This window comes from Aquarana catesbeiana, linkage group LG03, assembly GCF_042186555.1.
Source record: "Aquarana catesbeiana isolate 2022-GZ linkage group LG03, ASM4218655v1, whole genome shotgun sequence".
Lineage (NCBI taxonomy): Eukaryota > Metazoa > Chordata > Amphibia > Anura > Ranidae > Aquarana > Aquarana catesbeiana.
In genome coordinates, this window is record NC_133326.1 from 47,912,478 (window position 1) to 47,934,420 (window position 21,943).

The window sequence follows — 21,943 nt, forward strand, 5'->3', positions numbered from 1 at the left end:
TATATACGGATATTTTTACTACTAAGTTTTTATTATTATTACCGTAATTATGGTATATATATATGTATATATATATATATATATATATATATATATATATGTTTATATATATATATATATTTTTTTTACTAATATGTTTTATTATATAATTATAGTGTACCTTGCTTATCTTTTTATACATGTGTGCATTAGCCTTTTTAGCTATAGGTATATTTCTATTGCCAGTCACTATTAATAATCAATTATATTCATTCAAACATTCAATCCCACTGAATTTAATTCAATCAATTTATTTGTGTCCATGTCCACCAACATGTGCGTGCACACTTTGTGTGCATATATACCTTGTACCGTATAAGCACAGGCTATAGTTTTAGCGATATAGTGCAAGTTCTAACTAACTGCTACAAACCACATTATATAATGACACATGTATGCATGCTTCTGATATGTATACATAACATTTACATACCGGTTTGTCTACGCTCTCTCTTTTTTCTACAACGTTATACACGTTTAGTACTAAGTCATTTTTTGCTCCCCTCAGAGGCCCCACTGCGAGCTAAGTGCTCCCTTTACTATCCTTCTAATGCATTGCCTTGACCCTTGTGTCTGGCTTTGCACTCTACCTTTTTCTTCAACAATATGGCGGCTATTGTTTGCTACTAGACGTCATGACCGCACTTCCGCCCAATGGACCGCAACCAGCAAGTGATGGCGCGGCGTGCATTCCACCTGCCGAGACAGCGCATCAGGACAAGAGAATGGATGGAAGCTGTCGGCTATGGACGCCGGAGCAGCTATAGTTCACACAGAGGGGTCATTTGAGAAGGTGCGAGCTATGGCTTTCTTTCTAAAGATGATTTTTATGTTGATTTCTATGATATTCGGTAATCCCTTATTGCTATTTAGAATACCCAGGACAATTTAATGTGCAGTACTTGCCAACAGATCCAAGTCAGCTCACTACTGGATGCATGCGCTTCCAGTGTGCACGCACATGTGAAATGAAGTCAAATAAAATAAAATAAAATAAAATAAATCAAATAAATTATAATAACTTAATAATGTGGCCAAAGTCAAACCCCTCCCCCTTTTTTTGGGACTCCCTCTAATTAGGAGGGGGAGTTCCAGTACCAATCTGAGATGTGAATCCCAGATAGACACATATATAAATAGTTGCAAGAGATTAACACAGATACGGCTCTGATGAAGAAGGGACACCTTCGAAATGTGTTAGCCAGCAGCGGTTCATACGTCCTCCTCCTAGGACCTGGAAACTGCTACCAGTGGATCAATCGCTTTGTGATTGTTTATAGTGCGATTTTTTTCTTCCTACCTTTGTGAGTAGATTTTAACCTTTATTTTAATAAACTTACCTTAGGATAATGCACTAGGCTGGTGCGCTCTCTTTTTTTCTTATGGTTTACTGCTAGGATAACCCCATCCTGGAGAGCAGCAAGGCCGAAATTCATTGTCCTTTCTGAACCCTTGGGATCCTCTAGCTTACACACCTGTGCGCAAGAGTATTTGCTTCTGTAGTCATACTTATCTCATCCATGTCTCATCTATGTCTCATTCATGCTCATCCATGCTCATCTATGCCCATCCATGCTCATTCATGCTCATCCATGCTCATCCATGCTCATCCATGCCCATCCATGCTCATCCATGGCTCATACATGTCTCATCCATGCCCATCCATGGCTCATACATGTCTCATCCATGCCCATCCATGGCTCATACATGTCTCATCCATGCTCATCAATGGCTCATCCATGTCTCATCCATGCCCATCCATGGCTCATACATGTCTCATCCATGCTCATCAATGGCTCATCCATGTCTCATCAATGCCCATCCATGGCTCATACATGTCTCATCCATGTCTCATTCATGCTCATCCATGTCTCATCCATGCTCATCAATGGCTCATCCATGTCTCAGGCTCATACATGTCTCATCCATGCTCATCAATGGCTCATCCATGTCTCATCAATGCCCATCCATGGCTCATACATGTCTCATCCATGTCTCATTCATGCTCATCCATGTCTCATCCATGCTCATACATGGCTCATACATGTCTCATCCATGCCCATCCATGTCTCATCCATGCTCATACATGTCTCATCCATACCCATCCATGCTCATCTATGGCTCATCCATGCCCATCCATGCTCATCTATCCCAACCCATGCCTCATTCATGCTCATCCATGCCACATCAGTGCTCATCTGTGCCCATCCATGCCACATCAGTGCCCATCCATGCCACATCAGTGCTCATCCATGCCACATCAGTGCTCATCCGTGCCTCATCCATGCCACATCAGTGGTCATCTGTTCCACATCAGTGCTCATTCGTGCCACATCCATGTCACACACTTTTACTGTTGTCTTATTTTTTAATTCAAAAAAGTTTATTTTTTCCAAAAAAGTGCGCTTGTAAGACTGCTGCGCAAATACGGTGTGACAGAAAGTATTGCAACAACCGCCATTTTATATATATAATGTTTGGGGGTTCTAAGCTATTTTCTAGCAAAAAAACTGTTTTTAACTTGTAAACACCAAATCTCAGAAAGAGGCTCGGTCCTTAAGTGGCTGTATACCACCAAAAAAAAGCCTTATTTGTGTGAAAAAAAGAACAAAAAATTAATATGGGTACAGTGTTGCATGACTGAGTAATTGTCATTCAAAATGTGAGAGTGCAGAAAGCTGAAAATTGGTCTAGTTAGGAAGGGGGTTTAAGTGCCCAGTTGTCAAGTGGTTAACATTACAAATTGCTCTGCACTTTCAATGTCATTTTCTCCTAGAACATTTATTTATGCCTTGGTGACATAATCCTCTGAAAAAAAAAAAACTGATGAATAATCTAATGCAAACAAGTTAAGTGGTGTATTGCGAAAGTGAGATTTATTTAAGAAGCATCACTATTAGAAAAGCAATGGTCTCAGTGTATGAAATATGTTCCGACTTCACTTACGTGTCCCATAAAACCATCTGCTGTCCTTAACGCAAAGTTCTGTCCGTAATGGAGAGGTTCCCCATGTTCACTGCCATCCACACTGTTCCCCAATAACATGGAAAAACATTAAATACAGTTACTTTAGAATAGTCAGAGTTTAAGAGCTTTTAGAGTAAATCTGAAGGCTTCTGTGTGACAGTCTAAACAGGTTATAAAGTGGTTGTAAACCTCAGATATGAAATATAAACAAAGCATATCCCTCTATAGTGTGCTTGTCTTAAGAGTGCTAAGTGTAATTTCTGTCTGCTGCTTTGTTCCTCTGCTATCAGCATGAATCAATTCTGACAAGTTTTCCTGACACCAAGAACATAAAGGTGACAGGGGAGGGAACAGATTAACAGCCTCATCTCTGTTCCTGTGTGCTGTGTGAAGAGGGGGGGGGGGGGGGGGTGTCCCTTCCCTCCAATCAGCTATCAGACCTCTCCTCACTGAGCTCTGCAAAGTGTAACTTTTTTTCTGAACTCTCAGACAAGCTTTAAAACTCAGCACTTTGAATGGATGAAGAGAAGATGAAGAGAAGAAAGGGCTGTGGATAAATAGGTACAACTTATGTAGGAGGATTTGTTTCCTTTCTGTGTATCACCTGAAGACAGTCACTTCACTGGGTAGATGTAAGGGCTTACATCCACTTTAAAGTATATGTGAATCCTCACCTTGTAAAAAAGAACTATTCAGTTTAAAATAGAAATGAAAGGCAAAACATTTGTATATATATATATATATATATATATATATATATACACACACACACATTTTAAATACCTTTCCTTTCTTTTCCTTAATAATAAATGATCACATAATCTCTCTTCTCAGGCTGCATAAGGGGCTTAGAGAGGTGGGGGTGGAGATAGAGGGGGGCATGCCAGCAGGAGACAGAGAAAGAGCAAAACACTGATCTTCCCAGTGGTCAGCTGTACAGGCATGTCAGCATAAGTCTGACATTGGATTACAGGAAGGCTGTTCTCCCAGCACATCCGGGAAACTGACCAAGCTGGGATGGATGAGGTTCTATGCCTAGCGTAGTCAGTTTGAAATAGGACAGCAGGGGGACTGGCAGGATCACCAGGTATTTCACATAAAAGGAAGCATTATAAGAGAACAGGATACTTTTTAACATAAGTCCATGGTACAACAGACACATATCAGGAATATGAAATGTTGGGGTAACAAACACTTTAAATCCATTAACTATGTAATGCGAGAGCGTCATAAGTTAAAAGAACAAACTTCCTTTATATCCCTTTAGTCAACCAAATGTTCCTTCTTTTGTGTCTCACAAATTCCCCCCAACCAGACACTGCAGCTCACAGTGGGAGAATTTCAGCAATAGTCAGTGCTGCCAACGCAGAATGCAGTGGGAAGAATCGGGTGTGGCCAGGTGCTGATTGACAAGCTACAGGCTTGTGAATCAGTAGTGACAATCCTGACTGCCACACCCCTGCAATATCTCACTCCTCCCACTGTCGTGCAAGCAGGTAACACAACCTACATGAAGGACAATGCTGCTTTATATTCGGTAGTAATGCAACCTAAGTACTGCAGCACATACATATTTTTTTTGGGGGGGGGGGGGCTCTAGTTCCACTTTGAAGCTGAATTGCAGGTATAGTTTGTATTGCATAATTACATGGGTCCAGCTTATTATTGCTTATTTCACATCTGAGGGATTGTTGTTGAAGCGGAGAATCGCTATATTAGTTGTTACTGCTACATTGATCAGCATGGTCTTCTGGGGTGGCTGCTCTGCTGCACTGTAACGACATGGGGAGATTGTGATGCCACCACCCTGTCTCCCCACCTTGATCAGAAAACACTTTGCATTCATTGAGAAAATGCATGGAGTTCTCTGAATGGAGGCCATACTGAGCAAGAGACTCCCTATGGTTACTATGCAGCAGGGCAGCCTCTCGGCACAAAATCTGAAAGACAGAGGCTACCACTGTAGTAGCATCAACTACTAAAGTGATTCTCCACTACCACAGGGATTCCACGGTTTGAAATATGCATACTTACATTGGCCCAAGCTGGACCCCTGTAACTAAGCAATACAAACCACACCTGAAATTCAGCTTTAATATAATAATCTATTTCAAATATCAGAAGTCTTTGGTCTTCAGGGCTCAATGATGGCCAGTATCATTCAACTCTCTTCCTTTGGGCCCAGGCTGTCAAGGGAATCCCGGAGTAAAAGGAGAGGAAGGGATGGATGTAGGGACGGCATGACAATGTGGACATGCACAGTCATGCTTTTAGAGAAAGGAAAAGTTGTCGCCTTTAAGAAAAGGGGGGTGGCCGGAGCGGGGAGGCGCTCGGGTGCAGTAAAAGAAGGAGAAGGGGGAGTGACGTCATTCGAGAACGGCGGAGGAAGAGATTCCCACCCACCCTCCCAAGTTTTTGTTTAATTAAAACGGGAGCTGTCAGGACAGCCCGGCAGTTGTGGGTCTTTGGAGGAGGAGAAGATGGATGTTATATATAGATATATAGATATATCTATATATAACATGGTTGGTACCCATCTGTGGTATGGGGTTCTCAGGCACCTTCCGGTTAACGAGGGGTTAACCAGGAAGGGGCAAAAGGTAGGTCACTGCGAAGGTTGCGTCCAATCTCTGAGTCAGTGGCTTGCGACTGGAGGCCTAAAGTTTAAAGGAAGTTGATCGCAGTGACCAGTTGTGTGTCGTTGCCCTCGAAGACCCCAAAAAGTATATAGAAAGTTGGTTAATGGTTATTTAAAAATGTTATTTATTTAATTTAGGGTAATTGTTAATAAAAAGGCCATCAGGCCATTTACTCCAAATCCTTGTGAAGTAATTTGTGGGGGATTTGGAAGGGTTAGAGTTTATGTATAATGGGTAGGTTAAGTGACTGTGGGTTAGGTCCTTCATATGTCATGGACTTGCACCTGGGGGGCACATTGTTTGCCTGGGCTCACAGGAGAATGCTGCAGAGACTAGAGTTGGGCTATAATGGCTCTCCTCCACTGTTTACCACATAGCAAGGCTTTCTCACACAGCCTTTCTTGTTCCACTTTTGCGTCAGAAATATGCCCTGTACACACAGTAGGATTTTCCGATAGAAAAAGTGTGATCGGATTGTGTTGTTGGAAATTCCGATCGTGTGTGCGCTCCATCTGACTTTTTCCGTCGGAATTTCCGACACACAACGTTTGAGAGCAGGATATAATTTTTATCATTTTCCGACAACAAAATCCCATAGTTTAAATTCCGATCGTGTGTACACAAATCCGACGCACAAAGTGCCACGCATGCTCAGAATAAATTAAGAGACGAAAGCTTTTGGCTACTGCCCCGTTTTTTACGTGTCTTACGTCACCGCGTTCAGAACGATCAGATTTTCCGACAACTTTGTGCGACCGTGTGTATGCAAGACAAGTTTGGCCCAAAATCCTTCGGAAAAAATCCAATGGATTTTGTTGTCGGAATGTCCGATCAATGTCCAATCGTGTGTACAGGGCAATAGAGAACAGAAAGTGAGAATAGAACTCCTCTAGCAAAAACTGTTCTCTGGGTTTCAATTTACTTTCTGCTCCACTCAAATAAATATAATAGAGGAATGATGTATGAAACAGGTACATGTCTTTGCATCTATCAAATCTTTAACTAGCTCCCTTTTAAATAGACAAGACATTTTATTAGACAGACTTTAAAGGATAAAAAGCATAAAAGACCTTTAGGAAAAAATAATGAATGCACAAATTTTTGCAGGAAAAACAAAAATTGCGCATTTTCTATTTTTCCCCAAGGAACCTCCAAAGCATTGCATCTGTGAACAATGGATATCAGGCTCCTGCAGACAAGTCTTCCAGCTTTCTGCTTGTACCTCCATATGGACTTTCTGTTAGAAAGCGGGAGAACTTGTGAATGGACTACGAGAGTGCTCATCATCACCCTTGCTGTCAGTTGAGAACTACAAGCTGTCAGCCACAGTGGCTACAAGTACACAGCCACAAGTTCATTTATTCACAGATCCCTTTAAACGATTGACGCAGCGGGGGGGATAACCCTCCCCTGCTGTCCCGGGGGTGGGTCTAGGGGGGGTTAGAGGGGAACATGTACTGAAGCATGTTATATGTTACACTCTACATGCGGGTGTAAAGTGACATGTTATAAAAGGTTCAGCACATTGTCCTTACCTTTCCTACACTACTCACCACCCCATCACTCCAAACCAAATAATGAGTACCTGTCTTAGCGAGATTGGTAGTTCCAGGTCTGGTTAAATACTGTACGTGACACTCCACCTGGTTCTACACAATGCATTTTGCTGGATGGCTGACAGCCAATTACCAGGCTGGAGCATGGTCACATGGGCACCACAGAAGCATGCATAGTCCTGTGTAAGATCTGACATGCTTAGGAGGTTTAAAACTTATATAGGACCTGACAACATGAAGCTTTAGGAAGGTATTTGTTTATGCTTACAGCCCCTCCTGCAAAACAAACTGGTTTCCAGTATAGGTAAAGTGCAGGTTCTCTTCTTTATTGGAGATCTAGTATTTATTAAAGCAACTTTGTAATTTAAAAAAAATCTGGACATGGGGGTTGATTTTTCCAAAGGTAAATAGGCTGTTCACTTCGCAAGGGTATTTTCCTTTAGCTTAGAGGTGATGCTCTGCTGACTACCATCATCCAATCATGTGCAAGCAAAAATGCAGATTTTTTCCTTGCATGCGATTGGCTATTCTTTTGCAAAGTGAATATTCAACACATTCACTAAGCTAAGAGAAATTTCCCCTGCAAAGTGGAAATTCTCTTGTAAAGTGAACAGGTTATTTTAATGTATTAAATCTACTCCATTGAATTCTAACCTCTGCCACTGACTGCACCAAAGGCCACTGCAGTAAGAAAATAAATAAACCACAGGCTAAGCAGAGTGGAGAGTGCAGAGCTCCAGTAGTGTCAGATGCCTGGTCCCCCACCGTGCTCTGTGGTTCGATCCACCAGTCCCTATGTCATTACTGTTAATGTAGAGGCCAGCAGGTAAACCACAGTGTCTAGCAAGGAGGGACCAGAAAATAACCACTACCAGAAGTGTCAGGTTCTTTAGGATCTTTATCCGGCAGTTTCTACTCACTTCTGCAAACATTGGTGGCACAGGCGGCAGAAGAGGTTAGCATTCAATCTCTAGTTTGCAGGGAGCCAGATATTGACTGGATTTAATTTAGTGACAGTCACTTTTAAGTCTGAACAATTTCTGCTCAAGTTATGAACAGAACACAGGGCAGGTGGAACAACAAAGTGCTCACACACTATGGTCCTGTTCATGTATAGTATGGTGGTCTTTTCTGCACTTGTGCAATGGCTCAAAAACACAGTTATTAATTGAATAGTATGGTATCCATGCAAATTTGGGACACTGTACCAAAGTCCCATGGGTACCATGTTATTCAATTAAACACTGTGTTTTTAACCCAATGCATGTTACATATATGCACTGTAGTGTACTGCATGTGCATCTTGAGGTTACATGTTTAGGACCTGCCTGCAATATTATGAATACGTTTTCATCATTTTTTTTTTCATTAGAGTTTATGATAGAAATGTGGTAAAAACATATACTGTACCTTGTTATAATGAAAGCATTCCGGGCACATGGCTTGACATTGCTGCTGCCACTGACTCCACACTGTGCTGTTAGGTGGCTCTTACAATGTAAAGCACTTTCATCTGGGTTAGCCGAGAGAGTGTAGTTCCCATGTACCGGGGATGGATTACTTAGTGATTGCGCGCTGTTCTCTGGATTCAGTAACATGACTACATCACCAATGTGGAGGAATCCATCCTTGGAGATAGAAAGCTCTGCCTAACATAAAGAAAGGAAAAATATTAAAAAGTCCAGTATACCTCATTCAAGTGATAATAATGTTTCTAGACAATGTTTATTACAGATGATGATGGTGATAATACTACTCTTTATCCTCTTGACTTCCGGAAGGCTTTACTCCCTTCATGACCGGAGCATTTTCTGCCAATCGTTACTTTAACTGGCAATTATGTGGTCATCTAACACTGTACACAAATTACATTTATAACATTTTTATCCCCACAAATAGAGCTTTCTTTTGGTGGTATTTAATCACTACTCGTTTTTTTTTATTTTTTATTATATAAACAAAACAAAAATAACCCAAAAAGCTTTAAAAAAAATGCCAAATTTTCTACTTTCTGTTATAAAACATAATTAATAAAATTACTTTTCTTCATACATTTAGGGCCAAAATGTATTCTGCTACATGTCGCGAGTGCTGGCAGTGATCGAGGGCTGATCCTGCTAACACTGCATTTTTGGGGACATTATACTATTCAGAACACTGCTATAGTTCTAATCATCTAATCAATATATTGATCTGTATAGAAATTATACTAGTAATGGTGGTGATCAGCGACTTATAGTGTGACTGGGATACTGTGGAGGGCAATTTGATGCTGACACTGGCTGGGAGGGACTCTAACTGACACTGATGTCACTAGTGATACTAATACAGTGCTCAGGCACCCTATTATGCATGATATGGTGCATGAGCACCACTCATTACATACCACTGCTTTTTAAGAAGGTACAGTAAGTCACGGGCAGCCTGTCTGTAAAAACTGTTAGCATGCAAGCTTTTCCAAAGGCTACAAAAACAAGACCCTCTAATGGCAGATAAGGGCTGGGACTGGAAATGTATGGCATTAGGCTGTAAATACCAGAATCAGCACAGCTATACTATATATATTCTTCATCTGCCTTGATGTAAGTGCTATTGTCACACCAGCCCCCATTTACACCATGCCAAAACCCACTGTTTGTCTCCTAAAGCCCAAAGAGATCCATAGAAAAGAAAAATATAACAACTTTCATTTGAGCACCTCTGTGATGCCGTGCCAAGATTCTCAGTAACGTCACTAGATGTCACCCCTGGGGATGGGTACAGGGTACCTCTTAAAATGTGCGTGTGTGGAGGGGGTGGGGCTGACGGTTCTGTACTGTGATTAAAATGATATTCCAGCTCCCATAACATTACATGGCTGAAAAAGAAATCATCAGTCACTAAACAAAGCAATATATGCTCTGTTGCTCATTGCTTTTGTTTTCTTAGTTGATTTGAGCATTGTGCTTCCTAATTTTTTATGAAAAACCTAAATAATTCAACTCATATTAAAAATGACTGGTACAACATTACATTTGTTAGCAACTGTGGCCATGTTATAACTCACTTAAAGTAGACCGGTAGAGGCCCTGGACGCAGGGGGGGGACTAGCCTGCCTGGATCTCCATTAATACTACTATGCTGCCTTACTCTCCCATGCCTATAACTACAGTAGGTGATAACAGTTGATACAAATGCCTCGGTGGTCCTTGAGGCTGCCTTTCTGGGGTCATATGAATCATTGAGGAATGCATTATATAGGGGTCCCCAGGCTCCAATTCACCTCACACTGTCTATAAAAACAGTAATTCAGGCATGGCAAGCACAGGTCTGTAAACACCAGGGAGAAATGCACAGCTGGTCCCCTGCCACTCCCTTATGGCTCAACCCATTACTCTCTGAATTTTTTCTCTATCCCAGACCCGGGGTTGTGGGCAGTTAAAGGCATCATAACGACTGAACACATATTTGTAGATGGCGCGCTTGTCTCTTTTGATGCCCTTAAACAAAAGTTTGGATTACCCAACCATTATTTTTTTTAGACTCCTACAAGTTAGGCATGTCTTTTCCACCCAATTTAGTTCTCGACCTGTTATGCCGTGTACACAAGGGCGGACTTTCCGACCAGACTGGTCCGACGGACCGAATCCGGCAGAAAATCCGACCGTGTGTGGACTGCATCGAACTTCCGACAGACTGTTTCGGTCAGAAATCTGACAGACTTTAGATTTGAAACTTGCTTTAAATCTTTCCGTCGTAACTCAGCTGGACTCAGTTCCTGACGGAAAGCCCGTTCATCTGTATGGTGGTCCGACGGACCAGATACGACATAAGGGCAGAGTATTGCATCTCGCGCTCGCTGCAATAGGAGAAACAAATTTTCCTATTGCGGTGAGCGCGGGGCATACCAGGCCCTTAGGTCTGGTATGGATTGTAAGGGGAACCACTTAAGCCAGGGTCTGGTATGGATTTTGGGGGGGACCCCACAACGTTTTTTCGGCGTAGGGGGTTCCCCTTACAATCCATACCAGACCTAAGGGCCTGGTATGCCCCGCGACAGGGCTTGCAAGGTGTCAATCTCGCCGATAAAAGCGGCAAGATTGACTTCCTTTTCTAGTCCCGTCGTACCTGAGTCACGTTCAAAATTAATGGACTTGTCCGTGTGTGGGCAAGTCCGTTCATTCAGAAAGTCTGCCGTAACTCCATCGGAAGTCCCTCGGGAAGGCCGGCGGACCTAGTCTGCCGGAAAGTCCGGTCGTGTGTAGGCAAGTCCGTCCGTTCAGAAATTAAGCGGAAGTCCGCTGGGAAGACCGTCGGACCTAGTTTCCCAGAAAGTCTGGTCGTGTGTACGTTGCATTACTCTCCTCCAATCTAATCTAGAATCCTTATTAGGAGATGAGCAGTTAGATAAGCCATTGTTTAACATTTTTAAGGCGCTGATGCCCTCAGTTCATTTTGGCCTAGAGAGGCTATATTCTAAATGGCAGGAGGACTTCCCTGGCATGGATGCAGAGGATTGGAAAGACATATGGGATGGAAGTATCTGTTTCTTCAGTTAGTGGCAGTAAGGGATAGTTTGATTCAGTTTAAGCTTATCCACAGAATTTATCTAACTCCACAAAAATTTTATAAAATCTACCCGGGGGGCCTACACCTGCTGCTGGAAGTGTAGTGGAGGCGACGCTGACTTTTGTCACATGGTGTGGTCCTGCCCCAAACTACAATTATTTTGGACGTCGATAACCCAATTTATATACTCCTTGGTGATGATTCCGATCCATTTGACAATTTTAGTCTGTCTGTTGGGCCAGGTCAGTGATTTGGCACATCTCTGAGTAACACAGACTCTTATAGGGCTATTATTGTTTTATTCCCGGAAGGCAACAATTTTAAAATGGAAACTAACAGAAGTGTCTAGTCACCACAACTATTCCCCTATATAAAGCCACATACCTTTCACGTGGGTGTTTGAACAAATTTGATAAGATATGGACTATTTGTTTGGAATCATCAGAAACGAATGCCACTCACTAGGGTCAGATAAGACGGTTGAAGTGAGGTGGTAATGGTTAAGCCCTTGTTTATTGCTCCAGGTAGTGGGTCTCTATGTGACCAAATATAGATTCTGAGGCCTGGTACACATACACTCCCCTCAATGTTTATATCTTATGTATGTTTTCATACTGTGCACAAATAACTCCACGGATGTATTATGCCACGCACACACGAGCGGACTTTTCTACCAAACTGGTCCGACGGAACGAATCCATCGGACATTCCGATCGTGTGTGGGCTTCATCGGACCTTCATCGGACCTTTTGTATCGAAAATTCCGACGGACCTAGAAATAGAACATGTTTCAAATCTTTCTGACGGACTCGAGTCCGATTGAAAAATCAGTTCGTCTGTATGCTAGTCCGACGGGCAAAAAAGCACGCAAGGGCAGCTATTGGCTACTGGGTATGAACTTCCTTTTTCCAGTCTGGTCGTACGTCATCACGTTCGAAATGATCGGACTTTGGTGTGTAGGCAAGTGGAACTCTGTCGCAACTCCGTCGGAACTCCGTCGAAAAGTCCTTCGGAGTTTAGACGGACGAGAAGTCCACTCGTCTGTACGCGGCATTACATGCCATTTGAAATGCGAGACAAGCAGTGTTAATAGTTCTTAAGACCTAGGGTTCTATCTTTAGCTAGTAGAGCTATTCTTTTACTATGCAATTGTTTTGATGTTTTTTTGTATTTTTCAAGCCAGGGTATGTCCAAAGGCTCTGTATTGTACTTTGTTTTATACTTTTGGAAATCAATAAACAGAATTTACAAAAAAAAAAAATGGAGCTGTAGCATTTTTGTAGATTTAGGGTTACAGCATCTGTCACATTTTTATTTTTCTCCCCATTGGAGATTCCCCTTCACTTCCGTTGGGGTCACCACAGGCACAATACATGAATGAAAAACACCCAATGAGGACACATTTGAACTCTATCCACAGACTACTCCATCCCAGCCTCTCTCAACCAAGGTCCTGTTGATCCAAGGGTTCCTCCATAGGTTACTGGGGAATTCTTGAGTAAGGGATTCTCTATAAAAATGTTGTTCAAATGAAAGGCAATTGTCATCAGAGTACAAATGTATGTACTGTATATACTTCAATGCATATATTTTTATTAGTATTTGCAGCCAAAATGCAGTGAATAAAAGATTTGTTGTGTTTGAGTTGCACAGTAATTATTTCCCTTTACGGGTGTGTAGCATCCTCCTAGTTCAGAGTAGGCTGCTATGGAAATTTAGTTTGGCTCCCCTGTAATCAGTGGAGCAGGGGTTGATTGTTTGGGGCTGATCAGTGTGTCACTGGCTGCTGTTCTGCTACTCCTCCCTGTCTTCTATAGACAGGCAGCCTGAATATTTATGGTACTCTGGCCAATTCCTGGGGAGGTGTTCCCAGAAGGTGGAGGGAGAGCTCATTAGTATTCAGGGGCTTGGCAGCAGTGTGCAGGGTTCCTGCATGCCGTCATTCAGGAGGAGATTCCTGTGCAGAGGCCTCTGCCCCTGGGCAGAGAAAGCTAGCAGAGTTTTTGAAGACATCTATGTTCCACCTAGACTTAGCTAGGGGTCCTACCAAAGAGAGCTGGGTCCAGAGACTGAGCAGAGCCAGAAGGGAGTTGGTGGGAGGAAGCCCAAACATTCTGAATGAGTACTTTATCATGCTTTACAGAGGAGAAGTGACTGTAGGGTGGTTTGGTCTCCTAAGCAAACGCAGTGCAGACAGGAGTTGTGCAAAACAGCCATGTGCGTGCAATACTACTTCAAGTTTGCCCAGTACAGTCAGGAGTTGTACAAGACAGCCAAGAGAGTGCAGTGCAGCCAGAGGTTGTACAATATAGCCTGCATTTACAGAGCAGCCAGAGGCCAGGCAGTCCTCAAGTTGTACAGTTTGCAATTTGGGGGTATCCCATGCTCCCATCTCTATCCAAGTTACTGTTCCAATAAAAACAAAAAAGAGAAAACCCTAGACTGATCTTTGAGCCAAAGGAGGAATGGTGTGTGCCTGGCTGTGTATGCTGTGAGGGGGAGAAATAGGCCAAATTTACCAGCTGATCTTTAGGAGGTTCGCTACAAGACTAACTGCTCCTGGTGGTCCGGGGAATGTATGGGTGGAAATGGGTTCTATATGCATGACCACTTACCTTTTGCAAAACATTTTTCTTGAAATTACTTGACTTTTGCAAAAGCAGTTCTCCCTTTTCTCGTTTTTCCAAAAAGTCTTTCAAGAGACCCTATAATGTATAGAAAACAAAAAATATAAACCAAGGGGAAAGATACAGGGAAATAAAGAGGGGAAATGTATGAACACATTTGTGACTGTTTAGACTTTAGAGGATGACAAAATGACATTTCTCCAGTCTCTGCAACGAATTACGTCTTTTTACTTGTTGCAAACATTTGAGACAGAATTACAAATGGAGAACAAAAACATTAAGCCCGGGTTCACACCATAATGCGCTGCGGACCGCACAGGAGCGCTGTGCGTCCCTGTTCACCGTTTCAGGGACGAATCAGGGCCGATTCTATGCCTGAATTCGGCCCTGAAACGCAGCCAAAGATGCACAGCGTTTTTGTGCAGTGTGCATAGGGAGCCGGTCACATTCTCCTGCTATGCGAATTAGATGTGCGGAAACGCACATCTAATTCGCATAGGTGCATAGGTGTGAACCCGGGCTAAAGCAATTCTTCAGCATCTTTGAAAAAAATGAAAAGTCAGCAGCTACAAATACTGGGATCCAGCACCGTGCTCACCCCAACCACTTCTTCCGGTCTTCCGGGTCCCTGGTGCTGGTATGTTTTCTCTGGGCAGCCAGTTGCGGCTTCACAGTTGGTTTCCCACTGCACATGCATGAGCCACGCTATGCTTACTGAATGCTCCAGCGCCCTCCGGAAGTGGGAGCAGGTATATGTCAAGAACAGGTAGCCGCCCCCCCCCCCCCCCTTCCCCCAGAAAAAAGGTGCCAAAAACAGAAGGGGGAGGAGGGTATAAATTGTAACTTCCCCTTTAGGGTAAAGTTCCACTTTAATGGCAGCTGCAGACCTCCTCTGTGAGAATAAAATCTCTGCTTATCAGTCACAAATATTGTTGCTTAGAGCTAACACAGCTTAACCACTTATCTACTGCAGTGTGATCTGATGCCCGATCTGCCCAGTGATCAATGTGTTCCGAGCTGTCATTAGGCCAATGAAAGGAACTGTAAAAGTAAGTATGGTATGTGAAGGATGTGATTGGCTCCCACTGCTGCCAATCACAGCCAGTGAAAAGGGAGTGGGGGGGTGGAGCCAAGCCACACTCTCTCTGTCAAATGGACACACAGAGCTGGCTCGGGAGTGAGCTGGTGGATTGATATGGGGGCAATCAGAAATGGGGAGGAGCCAGGAGCACCGGTGGGGGACCAGAGAAAAAGAGGATTGGGGCTGCTCTGTGCCAAACCATTACACAGAGAAGGTAGGTGCAACATATTTTATTTAAAAAAATAAAAAATAAAACAACATTTAGAATCACCTTTAGTATACACATCTTTTTCACATAGGGCAGTAGGCAGAATAAGTAGCAGGAGGGGATATTTTTAAGAATAGTAAAGTTAGGCAGAAATTCTGCTTTAAAGGAAAACTAAACCCATCAATGTAACTTTTTTCCAAAACAGTTACATTCACGGCATGCAGTGAATGATAACTGTCACAGTTGCTTGTGCTCTTGACTGTCATGCCATCAAATGGCTGGTGTTGTAGGTGATCACACGTGTAGGACCATAGCAATGGCAGATCAAATGTTTCTTGGCTGTAATGAATAGGAGGGTTTAGTTCTGCTTTAAAGTGATATAAAAATTCAAAAACAAAAAATCTATTATTTTGCAGCTTACCAATTCTTAGATGTGGTGGCTGCATTATAGTGATAGGTGAGGTTGAAAAAAGACACAAGTCCATCAAGTCCAACCTATGTGTGTGATTATATGTCAGTATTACATTGTATATCCCTGTATGTTGTGGTCATTCAGGTGCTTATCTAATAGTTTTTTTTTTACTATCGATGCCCCCCGCTGAGACCACCGCCTGTGGAAGGGAATTCCACATTCTTGCCGCTCTTACAGTAAAGAACCCTCTACGTAGTTTAAGATTAAACCTCTTTTCTTCTAATTTTAATGAGTGGCCACGAGTCTTCTTAAACTCCCCTCCGTGAAAAAGTTTTATCCCTATTGTGGGGTCACCAGTACAGTATTTGTAAATTGAAATCATATCCCCTCTCAAGCGTCTCTTCTCCAGAGAGAATAAGTTCAGTGCTCCCAACCTTTCCTCATAACTAAGATCCTCCAGACCCTTTATTAGCTTTGTTGCCCTTCTTTGTACTCACTCCATTTCCAGTACATCCTTCCTGAGGACTGGTGCCCAGAACTGGACAGCATACTCCAGGTGCGGCAGGACCAGAGTCTTGTAGAGCGGGAGAATTATCGTTTTATCTCTGCAGTTGATCCCCCTTTTAATGCCAATATTCTGTTTGCTTTGCTAGCAGCAGCTTGGCATTGCATGCCATTGCTGAGCCTATCATCTACTAGGACCCCCAGGTCCTAATAAGCATTAGTTTTTTTTCTTTTTTCCTTTATTTTCACCTGCCAGTAAGTCTGTTATCTTTCAACAGAACAAGCTGACCACACCATTTATCAATGACAGGTGTGCTTACAATGATCAGCTTGTATTTATGTAAAAGCTTTATTGCAAAGCATAATAAAACAGTTGCTGTAACTGTTCAAAAAAGGTTTTTGCAGGAGTTCAGCTTTACTTTGTTAGTCACCTATGTAAAGTTCATCTGCTAGTTTATCTAACACTACCTTCTCGGCAGACTGGCAATGCTGCTGTCCAAAGGTGTCTCCATTGCACCTCCATCCAGAGTGGAGACACCTTAAAACCTCATTTAGATGTGCAGTTGAGGGCCGGTACAAATACATGGTTGAGCTGTATTTTTACTGCCCCGAACCCCCCCCCCACCACCACCACCTAAAGTTGCAATAGGCAGTGAACGGGGGTGTTCACATGCCAAGTTCAAGATGTTTTTCTTTGAGACGGCAGAAAAAAGTACTCAACATTCATCAACTGACAGGCAGCAAGCCCACCAAACAAGCCACATTCAGGCGAACGAGGAACTGCCACAAACACCCCGCATTCACTTACAATGTATGCGGTTGTGGCATGTTACATATAGTTACATAGTTACATCGTAGGTGAGGTTGAAAAAAGACACAAGTCCATCAAGTCCAACCTATGTGTGTGATTATGTGTCAGTATTACATTACATATCCCTGTATATTGCGGTCATTCAGGTGCTTATCTAATAGTTTCTTGAAGCTATCGATGCTCCCCGCTGAGACCACCACCTGTGGAAGGGAATTCCACATCCTTGCCGCTCTTACAGTAAAGAACCCTCTACGTAGTTTAAGGTTAAACCTCTTTTCTTCTAATTGTAATGAGAGGCCATGAGTCTTATTAAACTCCCTTCTGCGAAAAAGTTTTATCCCTATTGTGGGGTCACCAGTACAGTATTTGTATATTGAAATCATATCCCCTCTCAAGCGTCTCTTCTCCAGAGAGAATAAGTTCAGTGCTCGCAACCTTTCCTCATAACTAAGATCCTCCAGACCCTTTATTAGGTTTGTTGCTTTGTTGCAAACAAATGTTTGTTGTCAAAAATGGGGTTAAAACAAGCCAGTCAATCGGTTCTGAAAAGCGATCTAAACATGGATCACAATTCAGAACAGAGGTAGATTTAACATCATCATCATCATCATCATCTTTTATATTTTCTTAACCTCTCAGCCTCTCGGCCCTTTAAAAGGTTTAAAAGGTTTACATTGCTGAGAGGCGGGGCTTAAGACCACATGATCGTCGTGATTGGTTGTCACAGTGGTCATGTGATCTGAAAACCCCTGATCAGCTTTCGGTGAGGTGCCGGTAACTGTACTGGGAGCCCGCAGCGCATGTGCTCTCGGCACAGCTGTATTGACAGCAATTACGAGAACATACGGCCTTGTGCATTCAAATTCATTCAAATAAATTTTTTTTCAAATAAATGGCGTTTGAAAAAAACCACCGCGCAAACATCACGTGACATAAAAATCTACAGCCGTCACCATTTTATTCTCCAGGGCCTCTGATTACAAATATATAATGTTTGGGGGTTCTAAGTAGATTTCTAGCAAAAAATTGGTGCTTTTTATATGAAGGAGAGGAATGTCAGAATTTGGAAAATGGATGTTTCTGAGTCATTAACCCAGATTGCAGAATGTCAGAATGTCAGAGTTGCCCTGGACTGGACGTGGGTAAGGCCTCATTCACACGGGACGTAAGGTAAGAGTAAACCTGTGTGAGGTTACTATTAAGTGCGCTTTCCAGACACGCACAGAAACAGGCTACGCTTCAGCAAAGGGCATGGCATTCCCATTGGTTCCTAATGGTGCCCCCCAAGAAACTTTGCGCTGCGATTTAGCAACGAGTGTCAGGGACCCATTCTGCATCTTTTCCATGCATAGGGCAGCCCATTGAAATGAATGGATTGTCCTACAAGCAATGCATAGAAAAAGAAGGTCCTTGGCTTTCTGAAAAATTGCGCCATGCCAAAACGCATGGTATCGTGCAGTTTGGCATGCCCAAAAAGACACATGTAAGCAGATGCCTGCAGGCGCCATTAAGAATTAATAAATATTAATGGCACCGCTGTGCATCTGCTGAAGGGTGGTGCTTTTTTTTTTGTGTTGTGATTTTTTCACGCAGAAGGGTGAACGCAGCATTAGTAAGGAGTCACATCCTGAGTAATGTCCAAAATTCATTTCCTGGTCACAAAGTATAATGGTGAGTTTTGCTCACCTCATCCAGGGAAACATCTTCATTCCAGTTCCCAATCCGGACCGATGGGTTGAAGGTTCGGACACTCATCCTGGCTCTGATATTCCGCCCGCTCTCCAGTCTTCAGCTCTCAGAGCATTCCTGTTGTTATGGGATTTGTTTACATGTGATGTTACCATAGATACAGAACACATTACAACACTACAGACAGCCGTGTGACAATGCTGACATCTAGTGGACAAAATAAATATTGCAATGCACTATAGATTTCCATAAGGCTTGTTCAGTCCCACACGCTATACTGTAGATATTCGTGTGACAATGCTGACATCTAGTGGACAAAATACATATTGCAAGCACCTTAGATTTTAAAAACGTCAAAACGATAATTCTCCCGCTCTACAAGACAATGCCAAGCTGCTGCTAACAAAGCAAACAGAATATTGGCATGCATTAAAAAGGGGATCAACTCCAGAGATAAAATGATAATTCTCCCACCCTACAAGGCTCTGGTCCAGCTGCGTCTAGAGCAGGGCTGGACTGGGACAAAAATGTGGCCCTGGACTTCATCCAGACCGGCCCAGGGCACAACACATCAGGGCACGGTACATCAGGCCACATCAGGGTACAGAGCCCAGCACATCAGGGCACAAGGCACATCAGGGCACAGCACATCAGGGTACAGCACATCAGGCCACATCAGGGCACAGCACATCAGGGTACAGCACATCAGGGTACAGCACATCAGGGTACAGGGCACAGCACATCAGGGTACAGAGCCCAGTACATCAGCGTACAGTGCACAACATATCAGGGTACAGTGCCCAGTACATCAGCGTACAGGGCACAACATATCAGGGTACAGTGCCCAGTACATCAGCGTACAGGGCACAACATATCAGGGTACAGTGCCCAGCACATTAGCGTACAGGGCACAACATATCAGGGTACAGTGCCCAGCACATCAGCGTACAGGGCACAACATATCAGGGTACAGTGCCCAGTACATCAGCGTACAGGGCACAACATATCAGGGTACAGTGCCCAGTACATCAGCGTACAGGGCACAACATATCAGGGTACAGTGCCCAGCACATCAGCATACAGGGCACAACATATCAGGGTACAGTGCCCAGTACATCAGCGTACAGGGCACAACATATCAGGGTACAGTGCACAGCACATCAGGGTACAGAGCCCAGCACATCAGCTATTAGGGCACAACACATCAGGGCACAGTACATCAGGGTATAGCACATCAGGACACAGCACATCAGGGCACAGAACATCAGAGCACACGACATTGAGGCACAGCACACCGGGGCACAGGACATCAGGGCACAGGACATCAGGGCAAAGCACATCGGGGCACAAGGCACATCAGGGCATAGGACATCGGGACACAGCACATCAGGGCACATAGCACATCAGGGCGCATCAGGGCACATAGCACATCAGGGCACGTGGCACATCAGGGCACGGGGCACATAGCACATCAGGGCACATGGCACATCAGGGCACGGGGCACATCAGGGCATGGGGCACATCAGGGCACATGGCACATCATGGCACATCAGGGCACATGGCACATCAGGGCACGGGGCACATCAGGCCACATGGCACATCAGGGCACATTATGGCACATCAGGGCACGGGGCACATCAGGGCACATTATGGCACATCAGGGCACATTATGGCACATCAGGGCACATGATGGGGCACATGGCACATTATGGTGCACATCGCACATCAGGGCATGGGGCACATCAGGCCACATGGTACATCAGGGCACATAGCACATCAGGGCACGGGGCACATGGCACATCAGGGCACATGATGGGGCACATTATGGGGCACATGGCACATCAGGCCACATGGCACATTAGGGCACGGGGCACATGGCACATCAGGGCACATTATGGCACATCAGGGCACATGATGGGGCACATCAGGGCACATTATGGGGCACATCAGGCTACATGGCACATTAGGGCACGTGGCACATCAGGGCATGGGGCACATCAGGGCTCGGGGCACATGATGGGGCACATAGCACATCAGGGCATATGATGAGGCACATAGCACATCGGGGCACATAGCACATCGGGGCACATGATGGGGCACATAGCACATCGGGGCACATGATGGGGCACATAGCACATCGGGGCACATGATGCGGCACATAGCACATCGGGGCACATGATGGGGCACATAGCACATCAGGGCACATGATGGGGCACATGATGGGGTGATGGGGCACATAGCACATCGGGGCACATGATGGGGCACATGATGGGGCACATAGCGGGGCACATAGCACATCATCAGGGCACATTGTGGGGTCTTACTAGCCAGCATGCAGAGTAGCGCAGGGAGCTTCTGTAGTAATAAGTTCTCTCTCGTGTCATCACGCTGTTCTCCCCGCCCCCTCCTCTCTTCTTGTCTATACCAGATGACCCTACAAGCCAATTGGTATAGACGAGAAGAGAGGAGGGGGCGGGGAGAACAGCGTGATGACACGAGAGAGAACTTATTACTACAGAAGCTCCCTGCGCTACTCTGCATGCTGGCTAATCTCGATCTACCCGTCAGACGCCAGCTGTTGGCGGTTGACGGGTAGATTGCCACGGACCGCAGATGCGCCTGAAAGTGAAAGTGGCCCAGACTGAGCCATCGGCCCACTGGGAATCTCCCGGTAGTCCCGATGGCCAGTCCATCCCTGGTCTAGAGTATGCTGTCCAGTTCTGGGCACCATTCCTCAGGAAGGATGTACTGGAAATGGAGCGAGTACAAAGAAGGGCAACAAAGCTAATAAAGGGTCTGGAGGATATTAGTTATGAGGAAAGGTTGCGAGCACTGACCTTATTCTCTCTGGAGAAGAGACGC

At 44.1% G+C, this 21,943-nt stretch overlaps 1 protein-coding gene across 1 annotated transcript in view; it reads right to left on the reverse strand.

The window, feature by feature from the left end:
* The window catches only part of CFAP161 (cilia and flagella associated protein 161), a 34,731-nt gene extending 15,494 nt beyond the window's left edge, over window positions 1–19,237 (reverse strand). Inside the window, exons 1-4 of the mRNA XM_073618482.1 lie at window positions 19,079–19,237; window positions 14,365–14,454; window positions 8,612–8,850; window positions 2,986–3,067 (exon numbers count right to left, since the gene is read on the reverse strand). Coding sequence (XP_073474583.1) covers window positions 2,986–3,067; window positions 8,612–8,850; window positions 14,365–14,454; window positions 19,079–19,147 — 480 coding nt within the window. The 5' untranslated portion in view covers window positions 19,148–19,237. The remainder of the gene's footprint in view (window positions 1–2,985; window positions 3,068–8,611; window positions 8,851–14,364; window positions 14,455–19,078) is intronic.
* Between the last annotated feature and the right edge of the window lie 2,706 nt (window positions 19,238–21,943).